Source organism: Pleurodeles waltl, chromosome 4_2 (genome assembly GCF_031143425.1).
Source record: "Pleurodeles waltl isolate 20211129_DDA chromosome 4_2, aPleWal1.hap1.20221129, whole genome shotgun sequence".
In the NCBI taxonomy this organism is placed as follows: Eukaryota; Metazoa; Chordata; class Amphibia; order Caudata; family Salamandridae; genus Pleurodeles; species Pleurodeles waltl.
Genome location: NC_090443.1, coordinates 360,876,531 through 360,893,732, shown reverse-complemented (window position 1 = coordinate 360,893,732; position 17,202 = coordinate 360,876,531). Strand labels below are relative to the sequence as shown.

General features: G+C 44.5%; 1 protein-coding gene across 2 annotated transcripts in view; it reads left to right on the top strand.

Moving 5' to 3' along the window:
• Window positions 1-17,202, top strand: part of METTL13 (methyltransferase 13, eEF1A N-terminus and K55) — an 80,315-nt gene that overhangs the window by 47,203 nt on the left and 15,910 nt on the right. Inside the window, exons 5-7 of one of the 2 annotated variants that reach the window (XM_069231441.1) lie at window positions 13,402-13,575; window positions 14,797-15,009; window positions 16,992-17,123. In XM_069231441.1, the coding sequence (XP_069087542.1) occupies window positions 13,402-13,575; window positions 14,797-15,009; window positions 16,992-17,123 (519 nt within the window). The remainder of the gene's footprint in view (window positions 1-13,401; window positions 13,576-14,796; window positions 15,010-16,991; window positions 17,124-17,202) is intronic. The other variant, XM_069231442.1, reaches the window with a different exon arrangement.

Here is a 17,202-nt window from a genome sequence, read left to right as displayed (position 1 = left end):
GACACTTCGAGTGACACTTCATTGTGAGAAAAATAAAGCTGTTCAGTCCATGTAATTATAGAAATATTAGAAAATGCCCCCTTTGCACGAGTAATGGTCTCCTAAAAATACAGAAAGTAATCTGACATTCGCTATAAGGCTTTGATTGGCTGAAGGTATGGGTCACACAAGTCACAGGCTGTTTGGTAGCTCTGCAATAGGCTTATTAATTTCCTTTCTCCCTCCCCTCCCACGGTAATTTTATTTATGCCAATTTACCTTGTTTATGCTAAATATAGGACCTGCAAAAAAAATGTATCAATAAAACTAATTTGGTATAATTTTGTGCAAATTAGGTTTAATAAGGCTAAAAGCACAGAACACATAACTTTATTAAATGAGTCATGAGGGCTGGGTCATCCATTTCTCAGTGACACCGGTCATTGCATTCTCAAAAGCAATGTTTTGCTTGCCCTCACACAGATGAAAGGCTGAGTAGGCCCTGCCATGGTTGAAACTTGTAACCTCATTGGTATGGACAACTCTTCACGGCAATGCCTCAAAGTACTACGCTGCCTTTTTTATAAATGGCTATTATGTCATGAAATCTTTTAAACATAATAGGTCCCCAAATGTGACTAAAGCACTGTTCGAAACAGGCATCAATATTTTGAGATGAGCCAACTAAGAAAACACATGATGTGAGTTATGTAACAATCCTTCTCTCCATGGAGCAAGCTTTGAAACCTGTTTTACCAGGGTTGACAAATTAATGCTCAATCTAACTTGTTGATTTGGCCCCTTAATTACATTTACAATTGCATTAACTGCTAGTTCTGATTTTTTTTTACCAAAAGTTATTTGCATTCTGGAGCAGCTATTTTTCTTTTTCCCTTTTAAAGCAGCTTCACAGTTCCAGTATGCAAGTGGTGTTAGTTTAAAAAAATCAGATCCGTATGTTTGAATCCCACACCCACAAGTCAATGCGGTTTCATCACCAAAGAAGACTGTTCGATAGTGCATCCCTAATAACAAATACTAGATTCTGCACTGTGTAAACATTACTTGTCCAACAGGCATGCCACATGTACATAATTGACAACTTTATAACGTCAGTACTGCCATGCCTAAAACAACGTTACAGGCTTTACATATGCAAACCACCCAACTGTTTTCTCCCAATACTCTAAACGGCAGTCTTTTGAAAGCATTACATTTGCATGCATGTATATCATCTTTTTACAGATGTTTCTGGGCCAGCGTTTTGAATACTTTGAGACAACTTGCATTCGTGAAATATGCATTTTGCCGAAAAAGGATAGGAATAGAATTTAAAAAACATCCATTGTCCCAAGCATGGAACACCAGTTGTAGCCTGCACTGGGTGCTTTGCATTGCGTGCACCTTTGTTATCTTCTGCATGGTTCCTGGATTGACTCTGCCAAGAAAGAGATACCCAGCCCCTAGCTCAATACCTGCCCCTTGAACCTGATACCTTGATGGGTGTCAACATGGCTCACTCTTTATCAAAGATGGGTATGACGCTGCAGGAGCTGTGAGAAGAGCTTGAGTGGCAGTGACAGATGGTGACCCCTCGGACAAGGCCCTGAATGTAGGCAAGGGAGCCAAATCACGGTGTCGGGCTGCTGGCCTCAAACTGCCTTTTTAAAGGCGCAGTGTGCCGGGCTTACATCTTGTTTTTCCCAGTTCAAGGTGTGACCGCTTTGCTGACTGAATTAACTGTTTAAAGTGGTCTGCTGCTAGTGCTCTGCTGCTGTGTACCTGGCCTCATTGCGGCAGGAGTTAGGCATAATCAGGACAGTCCTGACTTATTCTTGCCCTTGCTCATGTTTGGAGAGGTGCATGAGGCAAAGCTAATTAGTAAACGGATAAGTGAAGAGTCAATTTCTGTGTGCAGTGGACCACTGACAAATAATTTGTATGAGCACTGTAATTTGAATGATTGGCAAAGCTCGGAGTTGTATGACAAAATATTTTAGTGCGGAAATGCAGAAACAACTACACATTTGCATTACTTTATACCCCGATGAGCAACACTTGGCTGAGCTGAAAACAAGCCCCTTTGCCCTTTTATGCTGTAGTGAGGCTGTCACAGCCGAATTAAACATCAAACATGAGTGCAGGGGTGGCGAGAGAACTGGGGAACTAACTGAAATGGGAGGAAGGTGAGAGGTTTGGAGACAATGGACAGTGCTGGGGGTGGGTGGGTTTGCATGTGTAGAAGAAAAAAACGAACCAATAGTGCAGATGGAGTGCTTGTTCGAAAATTAAAATAAAAAAAAACCTTTACAGTGGCAGGACACTGGCCAGTGGCTGGAAGGAGTACTTGGTAGAGGCTCCACACTACAGCATGGACGGCAGGACAGCAAAGCAGAGAGCTGGAAGTGAAAAAGTGAAAGCAGACAACGTGCTGGCCAATCAGAAACACATAAATTAGTGCTAGATTTGACTAAGCCAGTGGTAGGTTCAGATAAGTAAGGGGTGGAGTCTAAGCCCCTTTTAAAGATTTGTTTATTTACAAAAGATTTCGCAAGCACAGCCCACAAGCAAAACCTAAAAAGCTGTTCTAATTTGCAACTGATTATGTGCAATTCTCTAAGCATGTGTGGTAAACTCTGTGTTTGAGACTTAATTCAGCTTGGTGGAGCTGCATCTCAAGATCTGAATTTTCTTTATTTAGTGAAAGGTTGAAAATTGGCCTTGTGGAACATTACTTCTCCCTGAATTACCACGTTTGCTGTTTTCCATAGCAAAGAATGGTTCTCTTTTCTCTCGGTCACGTTTTTATTATTAGTCCGTACTGTGAGTTCCCACAAGGATTCCCACCCAGGGTGAGCAAGGCTGTTGTGGAGGGAGGGAATCTATTCGTAGCCAGATGGGAGTGTGATCTTACCATGTCTTGATTACAATGGCGGAGTCCAAGATTCTAGGGAGAATGCCTCTTGTGATTAAGAAGTCATCTATGCGTGAATAGAATTTATGTATGTTAGAATAGAAAGTAAAATCTTTGTTGCCTACATATTGATGTCTCCAGACTCATAAGAGTTTCTGATCCTCGACACCCTGGTTTAGAAGAAAGTAGGGCTTCAGAAAAAGACTTAGTGGGAACCTGTGCATATCAGGGTGTAGAACAGTATTAAAATTTCCCCATCACCAAGTACCCAACCCAGGGGCAAAATGTCTGTATAAATTGTTCTTTATCTTCATCGAAGTATAGATTAAAATTATTGCTATTGGGTTGTCCCCAAATGTGCCCTTGAATCCTTTTGATTTCCCATCTTTGATAATTTGGATTCTAAGTTTAAATCTAGCCATCTACAGAGTAGTATGGCCATCCCTTTAATATTAGTTTTGTTATTGGCATGAAATTGTTAGGGTAGCCAGAGGGACCTAAGCTGGGGGACGTCTTTGATGAGTATCCTGTAGGAGTGCTATGTCCACCAGTTTGTTTTAGCCAGTGGAGTATCGCTTTGCACTTGAAAGGAAAATCAAGGCAAATCACATTTATAGAAACTATGGAAAGCAGAGCCATGAATCTAAGATTAAGTGAATACTCAACGTGACCCCTTTACAGTGTTGATTCATCATTCGTCTTAAATATGGGCAGGTAAATGCATTTGACCCCTCTTTGCAGTTTGATTTCTTCCTTGCGATTGTGGCCACTGTTGCCTGTTAGACAACATTTCCCATCCCCAGTCTGTGCATATAACTGCATAACAATTTTCTTGAAACAAAAGCCTAAACTAGCACTGTAAACCATTGAGATTCAAACAATCAAATCAATTGCTTCCATATGAGCCAAGGAGTCATTTTGGCCAGCTCATGTTAAAGATAAAGTAGGGCACCAGCTCCACAGGGTCCTCACCCCACAAGCCCCTGTTAGCTGTTCCAGTCTTGCATATTCAAGATGGTCTGTTGATCTGGTATGTTTAGAGCAGCGATACTTGTGAAGCTTTTATATACTGTTCAGTCTTCTTTTTCTGAGGAGCGGAACCAGGTCTTTATTTCAAGTTGTCAACTGATTCATTGTTTACTTTTGTGCTCTTTATTCCATTTTAGGGTGTGTTATTTGCTTCTTGTTTGTCTCAGAGGTACATGATCCAGTATGGTGATGAGTGCGTTGTGGCCCGCAGGCCTAGTGCTTATTTTGCTTCATGCACCTCCTTTTCTGCTTGGCTTTTTTCATTAATAGTGAAGGGCCAGCAAAAGTAGTAACCCTAATGGTAGGAAATCTTCCCTTTCCTCGGGTATTAAGTGATTTCTTTGAAGTTCCTTCCTCTAGCCAGCATTTAAGATGAGACAACTTGGTAGAATTTTTACCGTATCGCCTCTGAAAAGTACTGATTCTTGTTTCCTGACTTCTGAGATGATTCTTTACATTGCAAGAAGTGGATGTGTGCCAGTATAACTGGTAAAACGTTCTTCCCTTGCTGGAACATTTAGTATACTTTGTGCATACAGACTAGATGGATGTTATTATCTTCTGGTATGTGATGCAACTGAGAGAAGAGCCTGCACGTAGGGCTCTAGTTCTTTAATAGCTATTTCCTTGCCGATTTTTCTCATTTTGGTTGGGATTAAGGTATTTTGTTGTGATAAGTGATCCAGACTTAATAAAATCCTGTCGAAGCAATGCTTTATCTTTCCTAAATTCAGTGAAGAGTATCTGCATGTCTTCTTTCGTGACAAGGGCCTGAGGATCACTACCCTCTGCCACTTTTGATTTTTGAGGTGCTGTGGGTCTGTGCAAACTTGGGAATGTGGAAGGCCTAATTTTTGTGACTCCAGCTTGTCCTTTATTTTTCCTGGTTTATTGATTTTCGCCTTATTCACAGCCATTGTTGGGGTCCCCTTTGTGATGTGGTTGCTGCTGCAGTTTTGTTTTGGGAAAATCTAGAATTGTTGCCGGATTGTTCCCAGCTTGCACAGTTCGTTCATTTGATCCAACTTAGTGAGCTATGTATTGTGTAACCTATTGCCTTTCTTCACAGAAGTGGGGCTCATACTGGGGCAGGCTATTTAATAGATGGCAGAAGATTTCAATAGCTTTTAGCCGGTTTATGTATCATGGCTGTTTTAGTTATCTTATTAGATGGATTGCAGGCCATTAACGTTTTATCTCTGTCCACGACCTGATGACATATAGCTTCCACCAAGTTACCCACAATTACAAAATGCACACAGAGGGCATCTTAGAAGATGCCCCCTGTAAATTACCCAATCCTTCAGTGCAGGACTGACTGCTCAGTGCCAGCCTGCCACTGAGACGAGTTTCTGCCCCCCTGGGGTGAGAGCCTTTGTGCTCTCTGAGGCCAGAAACAAAGCCTGCACTGGGTGCACCTCCCCTGCAGGAACTGTAACGCCTAGCAGTGAGCCTCAAAGGCTCAAGTTTCGTGTTACAATGCCCCAGTGCACTCCAGCCAGTGAAGATGCCTGCCTCCTGGACACAGCCCCCACTTTTGGTGGCAAGTCCAGAGTAGATAATGAGAAAAACAAGGAGGAGTCACCCACCAGTCAGGACAGCTCCTGAGGTGCCCTGAACCGAGGTGACCCCTGCCTTTAGAAATCCTCCATCTTGGTTTTGGAGGATTCCCTCAATAGGAATATGGATGTGCCCCCCTCCCTTCAGGTAGGAGGCACAAAGAGGGTGTAGCAACCCTCAAGGACAGTAGCCATTAGCTACTGTCCCCCAGACCTAAACACACCCCTAAATTCAGTATTTAGGGGTGACCCTGAACCCAGGAAATCAGATTCCTGCAACCTGCAACAAGAAGGACTGCTGACCTGAAAGCCCTGCAGAGATGACGGAGACGACAACTGACTTGGCACCAGCCCTACCGGCCTGTCTCCAGACTCAAAGAACCTGCACAGCGACGCATCCGACGGGGACCAGCAACCTCTGAAGCCTCAGAGGACTGCCCTGAACCAAAGGACCAAGAAACCTGTGAACACCGGCTCTGTTCAAAAACAGCAACAACTTTCTTGCAACTTTTAAAGACCTCACTCTTCCCGCCGGAAGCGTGAGACTTCACACTCTGCACCCGACGCCTCTGGCTCGAGCTCCAGAGAACCAACACTACAGGGAGGACTCCCAGGTGACTGCGACCTCGTGAGTAACCCTAGACCACCCCTCTGGACCCCCACAGCGACGCATACAGAGAGAATCCAGAGGCTCCCCATAACCGTGACTGCCTGTAACAAGGATCCCGACGCCTGGACCAAGCCCTGCACCCGCAGCCCCCAGGACCAGAAGGAACCGAACTCCAGTGCAGGAGTGACCCTCTGCCTAGCCCAGTCGGTGGCTGGCCCGAGAAGCCCCCCTGTGCCCTGCCTGCACCGCTAGAGTGACCCCCGGGTCCCTCTATTGATTTCTATTACAAACCTGATGCCTGCTTTGCACACTGCACCCGAGCATATAATAGGTAGTATTACTCATGAAAATCTAAGGCAACATTGATGAAGTTTTTAAAAGGGCTTCTAAGCTCTTGCGTTTTGTAAAGAAGTTATGAATGTCCACGAACACTGCACATTTGTCATATATACAGATTTTGAAACTGAATGTTTAAAAACAGTTTCATTTGTCCATATTGCAAATTTGTACTCCACCTATGCTTTTTTTTTCTAAAATCTGTATTGTCAACCCGTTATGAACAAATATTCAATTTCCAGCAGTATTTTGGGAATTGATGCTCCAAAGAGGATGTTATTGGTCACGCCTTGATTCTGGCAATTCACACCAAGTCCAAGAAGTATACTAAGTGAAGAATACTGTCTTGCCATTCCAGAAATAGTGACGTTCCACCTGTCTTTCTCATTCACAGGAACTGAAGGTGTTTAGCTAACCATGACAAGCTTTCCCCTGTTTACATAACTATTTACATGTTCTGTCATTTCTGATAGATGGGCCTTGATTACAAGTGATGGGGTAAATTCCGGTACCTGCACAAACACCTGTTTGTGCCTGAATCAGATTGTCGAAATGAACAAGTTACTTACCTTTGGGTAAAGCTTTTTCTGGTGGATACAGTATCCACCTGTGGATTCCTCCCCTTTTGAATACTCCCAGTGTACCAGCATTCAATGGAAATCTTTTCGTTCTAGCTTTCCACGTTGACGAGGACGTCACAATGGAACAGCTCCGCACGCAACTCTGTCTGACGTCATTGATGCCATAAGAAGTCCTCGCTGGTGTGCTGATGTAAGTTTCACCCACTTTTTTACCACGCCTTTGAGGCGAACGGGTGAACACCAACATCACAAGTACAACATGTGCAAACTCAACAAAATAATATTTATATATATGTGAGTGTGTGTGTGTGTATATATATATATATATATATATATCTATATATACACTTCTATATATAAGTATACATTCTGTACATACAACGTCCCAAAAATACATATAGACAATATATACAAATCATATCTTTCATGGCATAAGCAGACAGGCAACAGGGGGGCGAGTGGGACCGTGAGGAATTCACAGGTAGATAGATACTGTATCTATCAGAAAAAGCGTTACTGAAGGTAAGTAACTTGTTCTTCTGATGGATACATCTACCTGTGGATTCCTCACCTTTTGAATAGAATCCCTAAGCAGTCCCGCACTCAGAGGTAGGTGCCTGTCTGGCTATACCAAGAAATCTTGCGGCACTGAATGGGTAAAATGACCGTCTCGCCTCACTTCTGAGTCCAAGCAGTGATGCTTTGCGAAAGTGTGGAGGGAAGCCCAAGTTGCTGCTTTGCAAATATCCACAAAAGGCACATCTCTAGCCGAAGTAGTAGACTTAGCTCTGGTAGAATGAGCTCTAATGCCCTTGGGAGGATCCTTCTATGCCAGTGAATAACATATTTTAATGCAAAGAATGACCCAGGTTGATGGCATTCTTTTGTGGAAGGCTTTGCCCTTCATCTTGCCCACATAGCCTACAAAATGCTGATCATCCATCCTGAACTCTCTCGTCCTCTCCACATAGAAGTTCAGCGTTCTCTTTGGATTCAGATGGTGCTGCCTTTCCTCCTCCTTAGAGCCTGCCCTAAATGAAAAGACGTCACCATTGCTCAAAACCACCTTGTTAGCATGGAACATGGTAAACAGGGGTTTTAATGTTAGAGCTTGCAGCTCACTAACATGCTTAGCTGACGTGATCTCTATGAGAAAAACTGTTTTAAACGTAAGGAGCGTCAACGGGCAACTATACAATGATTTAAATGGTGTACCTATCAGGTACGTTAAGACTAAATTTAAATCCCACTAAGGCATTATAAACGGAGTGGGAGGAAACTTATTAGTCGAACTCTTAGGAAACCTTAGAACTATAGGGGGCTTAAATAAAGAGGGTTGGTCAGTTAAACAAATGTTGACAATGCAGACAGATAGTCCTTCACTGTTGCAACTGTGTAGCCTTGTTGTGCCAAGCAGAGAGCAAATTGTAAAACATTGAACAAACAAGCCCTTAAAGGATCAATGTGCCTCTCCTCACACCATCTAAAAAACTTGGCCCATCTACCAGCATAGACATTTTTTGTGGAGTGACGCCTGGCCGATAAAATAACATCCACCACTTCTGGGGGAAGAGAAAAGAAATTCGGATTGCCCTGTTCAATCTCCAGGCATGTAGTTGCAGGCTCTGGAGGTGGGGGTGTAGAACCTGCCACTGCAAATGCGAGAGGAGGTCTGCCCTGTGAGAGAGATGGAGCGGGGCACAGCGAGAGGTAAAGGAGGTCTGTGTACCACACCCTTCTTAGCCAAACCAGGGCTATTAATATGACTTGGGACGGGTCTTGGTGAATCTTCCTCAGAACCTGAGGATTCGAGTGTATGGGAGGAAATGCGTAAAGCAGCCGGTTCCTCCAGCTCAACTGAAACGCGTCCCCCAAAGCCCCCTGCATCGGAAACTGGAGGCTGCAGAAAGACTGGCAATGCGTGTTCTCACGAGTGGCAAACAGGTATATCTGAGGAGTCCCCCAGAACCGAAAGTCGTGAACAACCACCTCTGGATGGAGTCTCCACTCGTGGTTGGCTGAAAAGTGTCGTAGAGCCTCTCTGCAGAGAAGATACGACTCTACCCCTCCCTATTTGGTGACGTACCTCATTGATACAGTGTTGTCTGTTAAGACTTGAACCGACTGCCCGGGAATGGACAGAATAAGGACTTGAGAGCCAGACGCATCGCCTGTAACTGAAACAGATGTGAAACATCTGTTCCACTGGAGGCCAAAGACCTTTGATTTCCATATCCCCTTAATGCGCTCCCCACCCCAGAGTGGAAGCATCTGTTATAACTCTAGTCACCGGAGACGGAAGACAAAGCAGCCTCCCCTGAGATAGGTTGCCGTTCACACTCCACCAACAGAGATCCACTGCAGTGTCTCTGGAGACTATTATAGACTCCTTGAGATCTCTGTTGTGTTGAAACCACTGCTTACGGAGGCACTACTGGAGAGCCTTCATGTGCCAGCATGCCAGTGACCAGCAGAACCCAGAAAGCGAACAGACCGAGCAGGCGTAATACCTTTAGGACCTTAACAACCGTTTCATCCTGGAACACCAAAACCATAGCCTCAATGTCCCGAATCCTCTGAGCAGGGGGAAAGGCATTATTCAGTGTTGTGCCCAGTACTGCCCCTATGAACAGGAGGAGCTGAGAAGGCTCCAGGTGAGATTTGGGCATCTTCAACTAAAAGTCCAGGTTGAACAACAACTGTGATGTCACCTGCAAATGGTGCAGCACCAACTCTGGAGATTTGGCTTTGAGCAGCAAATCAACTAGGTAAGGGAATACAGATATTCCCCTCCTTCTGAGATGTGCTGCAACCACGCCCCTCACCTCTTTGAAGACTTGAGTTGTGGAAGTTAGACCAAAAAGAAGGACCGCAAACTGGTAGTGCTGCGACCCTACCATGAACCAGAGATACTTCCTGTGCGACTGCAGAACGGAGATGTGAAAATATGCATCCTGCAGGTCAGTAGAAACCATTCAGTCCTCCTTGTCCAGCGTCAAAAGCACCCGAGCTAGGGTCAGCATTTTAAACTTCTGCTTTATGTATCACTTCAAAATCCTCAGGTCTAGGATGGACCTCAAATGACCATCTTTCTTTGGGATCAGAAAATATCTTAAATAACATCCTTGACCCATTTCCTGCCCCCGGAACCAACTCCACTGCGCTCTTTAACAGCAGATTATGTACCTCCTACTGAAGCAACAGCAGGTGATCCTCTGAATAAAAAGTATACTGGGGAGGGAAAAGAGGGGGGGAACTTCCGAAAGGGAAGAGCATACCGATTTCCTACAATGCTCAACACCCATAAGTCCGATGTTTTTGATTCCCATTCTTAAAGAAAATTAATCAACCTTCCCCCCCACCGGCAACACATGCTGCTGAAAGGGGAGAGAACTAGGGCTGCTTTCCTGACAGGTTCCCAGCTGAAGATTAGGAGGAGGTTGGCTGCTGAGCAACACTGCATTGCCTAAGTCTTCCCTGACCTCTGTAGAACCTGTAGAGGGGGTTGGCAGATTGTTGCTGGAACTGCTGCCTCCCACAAAAGGAGGAGCCGCGGCCAAATCCCCTAAATCTTCTGAGAGGTCTATCTGCTGAGGAGAGAGATTGGAGTCCCAGAGACTGAGCCATGGCCTTACTCTCCTTGAATCTCTCTAGTGCTGAGTCAGCCTTCTCTTCAAATAGTATCAACTCATCAAAGGGGAGATCCCTTAAGGTGGACTGAACATCAGGGGAAAATCCTGAAACCCTTAACCATGCATGCTTTCTGCTGGCCACTGATGTACCCATGGCCATGGCAAGAGTCCACAGTATTCATGCCAGATGGGATGACCTGCTTAGCCGCTGCCAGGCTGTCTTGCAACAAGTCTTTAAAATGCTCCTGCACACCCTGTGGAAGCTTAAGAACCACCTCCTTAGCAGACCCCATCAGAGCATGGATGTATCTGACCAAGACACATGTAGCATTCACAGATTTTAACGCCATGCTACATGATGAAAACACCTTTTTTGCAGACTGTGCCATACTTTTCGACTCCCTATCTGCAGGACTTGTCTGGAAGGAGCCAAGAGCTGATTTAGCAAAACAAGAAGCTTGGACCACCAGACTTTCAGGTGTAGGATGTTGGCTGAGGAATTGCGGGTCACCAGGTGCAGCCTTATATCTCCTAGCGATACCACAGACATAGCCAGAGTAGTTACAGGCTTCCACCACAAATCCAGAACCGGTTCTGACAATGCCTCATTACATGGAAGAAAAGATTCTGATATAACTGAGGAGGAATGGAGAACCTCAGTCAATATGTTAAACTTTAGCTCCGATGTTAGCAATGGTAACTACAAAAGCTCAGCAGCTTTCCTGATCACACTGTGAGAAGTTACTTCTGGAGGTGAAATACCTCCAGAAGATAGCAATTCCCACTCTGGGGAGCTGTCCAGACCACTTGCCACCTCAGTCCCTTCAAAACAATGGACATACAAAGGGATTTCTCCTGCCTCCAAATCCTCATGCTCCCCAGGTATTGCTGTTCCTCTAAGAATCTCAATGCCTCTCTTCTTGACCTTAACCCGGACTCCAATCGAGGATATATGTTGCAGTGCCAGTGAAGCCAGAACCGGCGTTGTGACCTTCCCTCTGGTAGGCCTTGAATAAACTCTATGTCTGACGAACATTATCTGATGTCGGTGGCGCTGGCATCCCTGAAGGTTATGGAGCAATGGGCAAAAAGGGCATAAAAGAAGCCTGTTTATACAGCTCTGGGAAGCCTAAAGTGAAGGCAAATGGACCCATGGGGCCCTCGGGGGCACCAGCGGGGATCATCGCTCTGTTAAAAATGCTGAACATATCTTTTAAAAATGCATAAGGAACCGCCTCAGGAGTCAGAAAGGCCAGATATTCTTGTTGTGGCTGGATCTGACCTGAGCCTCGCTCATCCATCTACTGTGGAGTAACAGGAGAGAACTGCGCCGCAGTACTTAAAGGCGACACCGAGGTTTCAACCAAAGACAGACCCGGTAACCCATCTGGCAACTTCAGTTGCAGAGAAGAAAGGGTCTAGCTCACTTCCCAGGTCGAACGGCGCCAAGACTTGGAAGCCAGTGACAAGGACCTCTGGCTAGCATTTCAGGAGGAGCGACGCCGAGAGGTGTGGCGACACGGCTTCTTATGCGATTTCAAAAATATATTGGGTGACTACTCCTGTCGATATTCGATCTTTGACAGCCATGTTTCTCCTCTTTGGCCTTTGCCATGAACAGCTTTGCCTCTTTCTCCTTCAGTGTCTTCGGGTTCATACTCTAGCAAGAACAGCGTCTCAGAGGACTCGGGCAGCAGAGGCAATGTTCATGCTGGTCAGTGACTGACATATGACCTCCACGGTCCCTACAATGCTTAAAGCCAGACTTCTTCGGCAGAGACATTGTAGCAAGAAGAAAACTCTTTGAAAAAGCTCCCTCGATACAGTGTAACACCTTGAGAGGTAGAAAAACTGTTAGCGTCTTATGGCTCCGATGACGTCAGTCTGAGTCGCGTGCCGAGCTGTTACATTATGACGTCCTCGTCGACGTGGAGAGCTAGAAAGTAAAGATTCTGGCAAAAGTGTGTATGTTTTTACTCTGAATGTGTAGTGAGATTTGAATGCAACGCAATTTACTGAGTTGCCTAGGTGCAAAAAAATCTGTTTACTAAGGTTTCATTTTATATTATATTGATTGCCAAATGTTTAGGCAACCTCCACAACATTCATTGGGTCTTGACCAAAACATAATGTTCAAGGGGGAGGAGCGGAGGAAGAACGAGCTTGCCTCTTTCCACAAAAACTCCGCTTTAATCACAATAACTTGTTTTTCTGTCAGGATAAACAGTTTTCTGAGATGATCAGTTTTGGTCTGTAACACAAACAAAAGCTAACTACATCCTCTCTTAACGTTAATATAAAAAGAGCATGCAAAACTTGTTTAACTGTAAATAAAAGTAAGTAAGAAATATGAGAGTATGAGCACTGGATAAGCCATAAATGGGTGTTTGACATTATTTTTTTGAAGCTTTTGCTCCACTGAGAACGTGCTATGGTGATGGTGCAGCGATAACGTGGGCAGGTAGTGTTCTTACAGCCCTGTGGGTAGACATGTCCCTATGAGCCTAGCAGCAGAGCCTGGTCTTACACTCCGAGGAGCGAGGCTATGGGTTGTGTATATGTTGATACTGATATGTACTTTTCCTCCCTTCCCCGTTTTATTTCTTGAGAAGAAATTTTTCGTCCTAGAACAGCAGTTGCATAGATTTGGGGTGATCTATCAGTGCGCTTTAATTTGTTCTCTGCTCTATTTTGTGTGCTTCTGTTTCATTCACAGAAATAAGTGTAATAACAAGTATCTTTATTTCTTCGATATGTACAGCCCAAAAGAAGAAGAAGAAGAAGAAAGACAGGGGAAAAGTTGCAGAGGGAACAGTTCCTGGGGACACCATGGCTCCTACTATCGGGGCTATAGACAAGAGCCACCTCTGCTGTGAGCATCACAAGGCCATGGTGGCGGGGCTGGTGATTTTTAAGAACCCGGAGCAACTACCAGGTATGAGGTCAGGAACCCAGGGGTGAGGAAGCCGACACGCACATTTTCTTATCATCTACTTGTCATATGAAACGTGCATTCACTTTGAGCTATGCTTGAGTAATGCACTAAATTAAAACATGTCGGGGAAATAGTGTTGTCAAAAGAATAGCCGCCTTAAAGATTAATCTTTTTCGTTGTTGTGATGCGTACTACAGCCCTGTGCTATAGAAAGATACTCCCTTATGCGTGGAAAACAACTGATCTGGCCTTCTCCCAATCAGTCTAGAGGTCATGTTCACAAAACACCTAGTTCCTTTGGTGGCCATTGCCCTTTTAGGGCTGAGTGTTAACAATACATTGTGTAGTATTTTCCTCGAAGGCTATGGTGTACTGAGATTGCCAATCAAATTTATGACCTATCACTGTTCGCCTGAGAATCTATGCCACTTTAATCCTAGGAAACAACCGCTCCATCCACTTTCACGTAGGGAACCACATCATTCACTGTAAATAGTCACTCTAACCATGTCGAAGGTCATACCGTAATATTCCAAGAGAGGTTTTCTGTACCCTCTTGACCACAGTGGAGACACCACAGTGCTCAGGCAGGATGCCTAGCCAACTTCTGGCTTGCTAGAGACACCGCCTTGCTCACAGAGGGCACAGACCCTACCTCATGTTAGCTTGGGCACCACATTGCTCCTGCAGGGTACAGAGTGCAGTGGTCACCTATAGAGTTCACAGGGTTCAACGGACCCACTTCTCCACTACATGGGATGTTGTTTTGCCCATAAAGGATACGCTTCCACTTGGTACCTCTGTAGAAACGAACATTGCTGATGGAAACAGCCCTTACACTCATAAGGTGACACTGGATCTCTTGGAGGAGAAAACACTTCCCATACCCGGTCTGATAGTCCTCCAATCCTGCCCTCTAGAATAGCTCCACATTGCTTCTGAGTCAGCCATAGATGATGAATTGGGGTGCAGCGATAAGCTTACCCACCCCTACCCTGTCGATTCACTGAAAAATGCGCATGTGGCTCTACCTTAAACTTTGATTTGATTTTGTGCACAGCGAGGAGGTAATGCCAAACTGAGCAAAGGTTCATAAGAAGACACCTAAAGAGCAGGGAAAAGGAATATGTAAAGGCGGTTTCAAATAAGTCATGGGAACTTTATAAATGTTTGTTCAAACGATGTTTCTTATTATGCCTCCTGACACTTGTTGTTCTTCAGGCAGCAGGTTTACAGCACTAGTAATTGGTCTGGGTGGAGGGAGCCTGCCTCTTTTCATCCACGACTACTTCACACAGTCGCAGGTAGATGTGGTGGAAATTGACCCCTCCATGCTGGAAGTCGCCTGCAGGTGGTTTGGCTTTTTCCAGGGTGACCGGATGAAAGTGCACATTGCGGATGGTCTAGAATACATCAACAGCTTGGCAGCAGAAGGTAAGGGCTGGCTGACAGTTTAAGATGTGCTGTTCAGGTGCTATTCCAGGGGCCGCTTAGAATGGAACTAGTCCTGGAGTGGTTATTGTAAAAGGGACATGTCCCAAAGTCACGAGACTACCTGAATGGGTTGTTTGAGAAATCTTCACTTTAGCAGAAACATGATCAGAAATGGAGTTATTCTTAGTCAAGACTGCCAGACACTCTTAGTTATGAGTGTGGCATTAAGGGTGCTGCCCTAGCTTCAAGAGTATGTTAAAGTCAGTAAAACTTATTTTCTTGTACATGGTCATTGCACTATATTCTGATTAAATCTCATAATGACCAACCTAGTTATGAATGCAGAATATTGTTAGATTCTCACCCATTTCTGTGGCTGGTAGTAGCAGGTTTGCCTGATGAGTGCGAAATTCTCTGGCTCAAGTTCTCGCTTTAGAGTTTGTTACAGCAGTGGAGAGTAGCTTCCTCTATATTACAGTGATGGTTTATGGGACCACCGACCAGCACATACTACTGCCCCATTGCAAAATCAGGTGGCGATGCCTGCCAAAAGAAAATTCTGGTAGCTGAAACCCGTGTTCATCTTCTGTGGCAGGCAGCCTCACATCCCTGCCTCTGAAGCCAATTGGAATTACAGAGCTGGAGCTGTGAAGGCACACACTGGTCACATTTAGACCAACGTTTTACAGTTTTCCCAAGTCCCTGCATGAGAAATCTGGTGAGTTCAGGACTTTTCTTAACATTCTTGCACTTGCAGTCCTGAGTTTGAATCGTTATTAACAGGACTGCAATTATAATAATGCAAAGAAAAACCTGGATTAGATAAACTACTCATACTTGGAGAAAACACAAGAGTTCTGTTTTTGAGGGTCTTAATGTGGGTTGTGTGTATAAGCAGCACCTGCTCTCACAAAGAGCCATGATTGTATGAGGGTGTCTGTGGAGCCCCATGCTCGCATGGGAAGGGCCTAAGAGAACCTTCCTTTGTAGTGAAGGGATACCACACTGATACAGCAGAGAGAATACTCTGTGGCCCTCGTGGAGCACAGGCGGACTCTCATCTCTGCCTTAGCTTGCCCACTCTAACAGAAATAAATAACTTTGCCTCAGAACAAATCATCCTTTACCGACCATGTATTTCCTCCTTGGGAAAGAAAACTACCATGTGCCTAATCGAATAGCACTTTTCTGTAGGTTCTCCAGTCGAAGTAGAGCCCACGTGTAATAACACAATTTTCAGTAGACAGAATGGGAAAAAACCCTTAATACAGCAGGCCCTGGATTCCTAGCAGTAAAAGCCCTCTGTGTTCTGAAATAGTGACAAATCAGAGTGGGGTGTTCTCTTTTAATTTTCCTTTCCATGTCCCATAGCTCGGTAAACTTCCTTTCAAAATAAGATGGAAATTGTATTGACTGGAGAATATCCAGAATTATGTTGTTTTAAAGAGACTGCTTTTTCAAGTACGAGCAATATTTGTTGTAAACAAGGATATACAGTCTGCCTCTAGAATTGTACATTTGAAAATCGAGATTGATTTAAGTAGCCAGCCATATTTCACTGTCAGTTTTCTACCTTTGGTTCATTGTTTTCCATTTGAATATTTTCTTCGTCTAGTCACTTGTGAGTTATTGAAAATTATTTTTAAAATATGTATTGCATTCATGATGCATTAACCTAAATACATTATTTACATAATAAAACAAACTACACATGGTGCATTGAACGTTACCTGGTAAGATGTCGGTGCAGCGATTGTTGAGGTCAGGCACCAGAACACTGCAGTTTCCATGTGTTTCATGGAAGCAGCAAGATATGACGTTGAAAGGCACTGGTAACGAAACATCAAATATCACTGAAACTTGCAATACCAAAGTGAAGAAACTTGCTAGAAGTACTTGAATCCTAAAAGCTAGATCCCTTTGCTGGAATGTGTACAGATTCCTATGAAGATGCGACTGCTGACCTGGTTTTGTATCCCCAGGTGACCGTCACTATGATGTTATTATGTTCGACGTAGACAGCAAGGACCCAAGCCTTGGCATGAGCTGCCCCCCACCTGCCTTTGTGGAGGAAACCTTCCTGCGGAGAGTATGCCAGGTCCTGGCTCCTGAAGGTGTGTAAGAGGAACGATTGGTAAAAAAACGTGTGCCCACTTTTACTTTGTTCACTTGCCTTCTAAACGCTGGTTACTT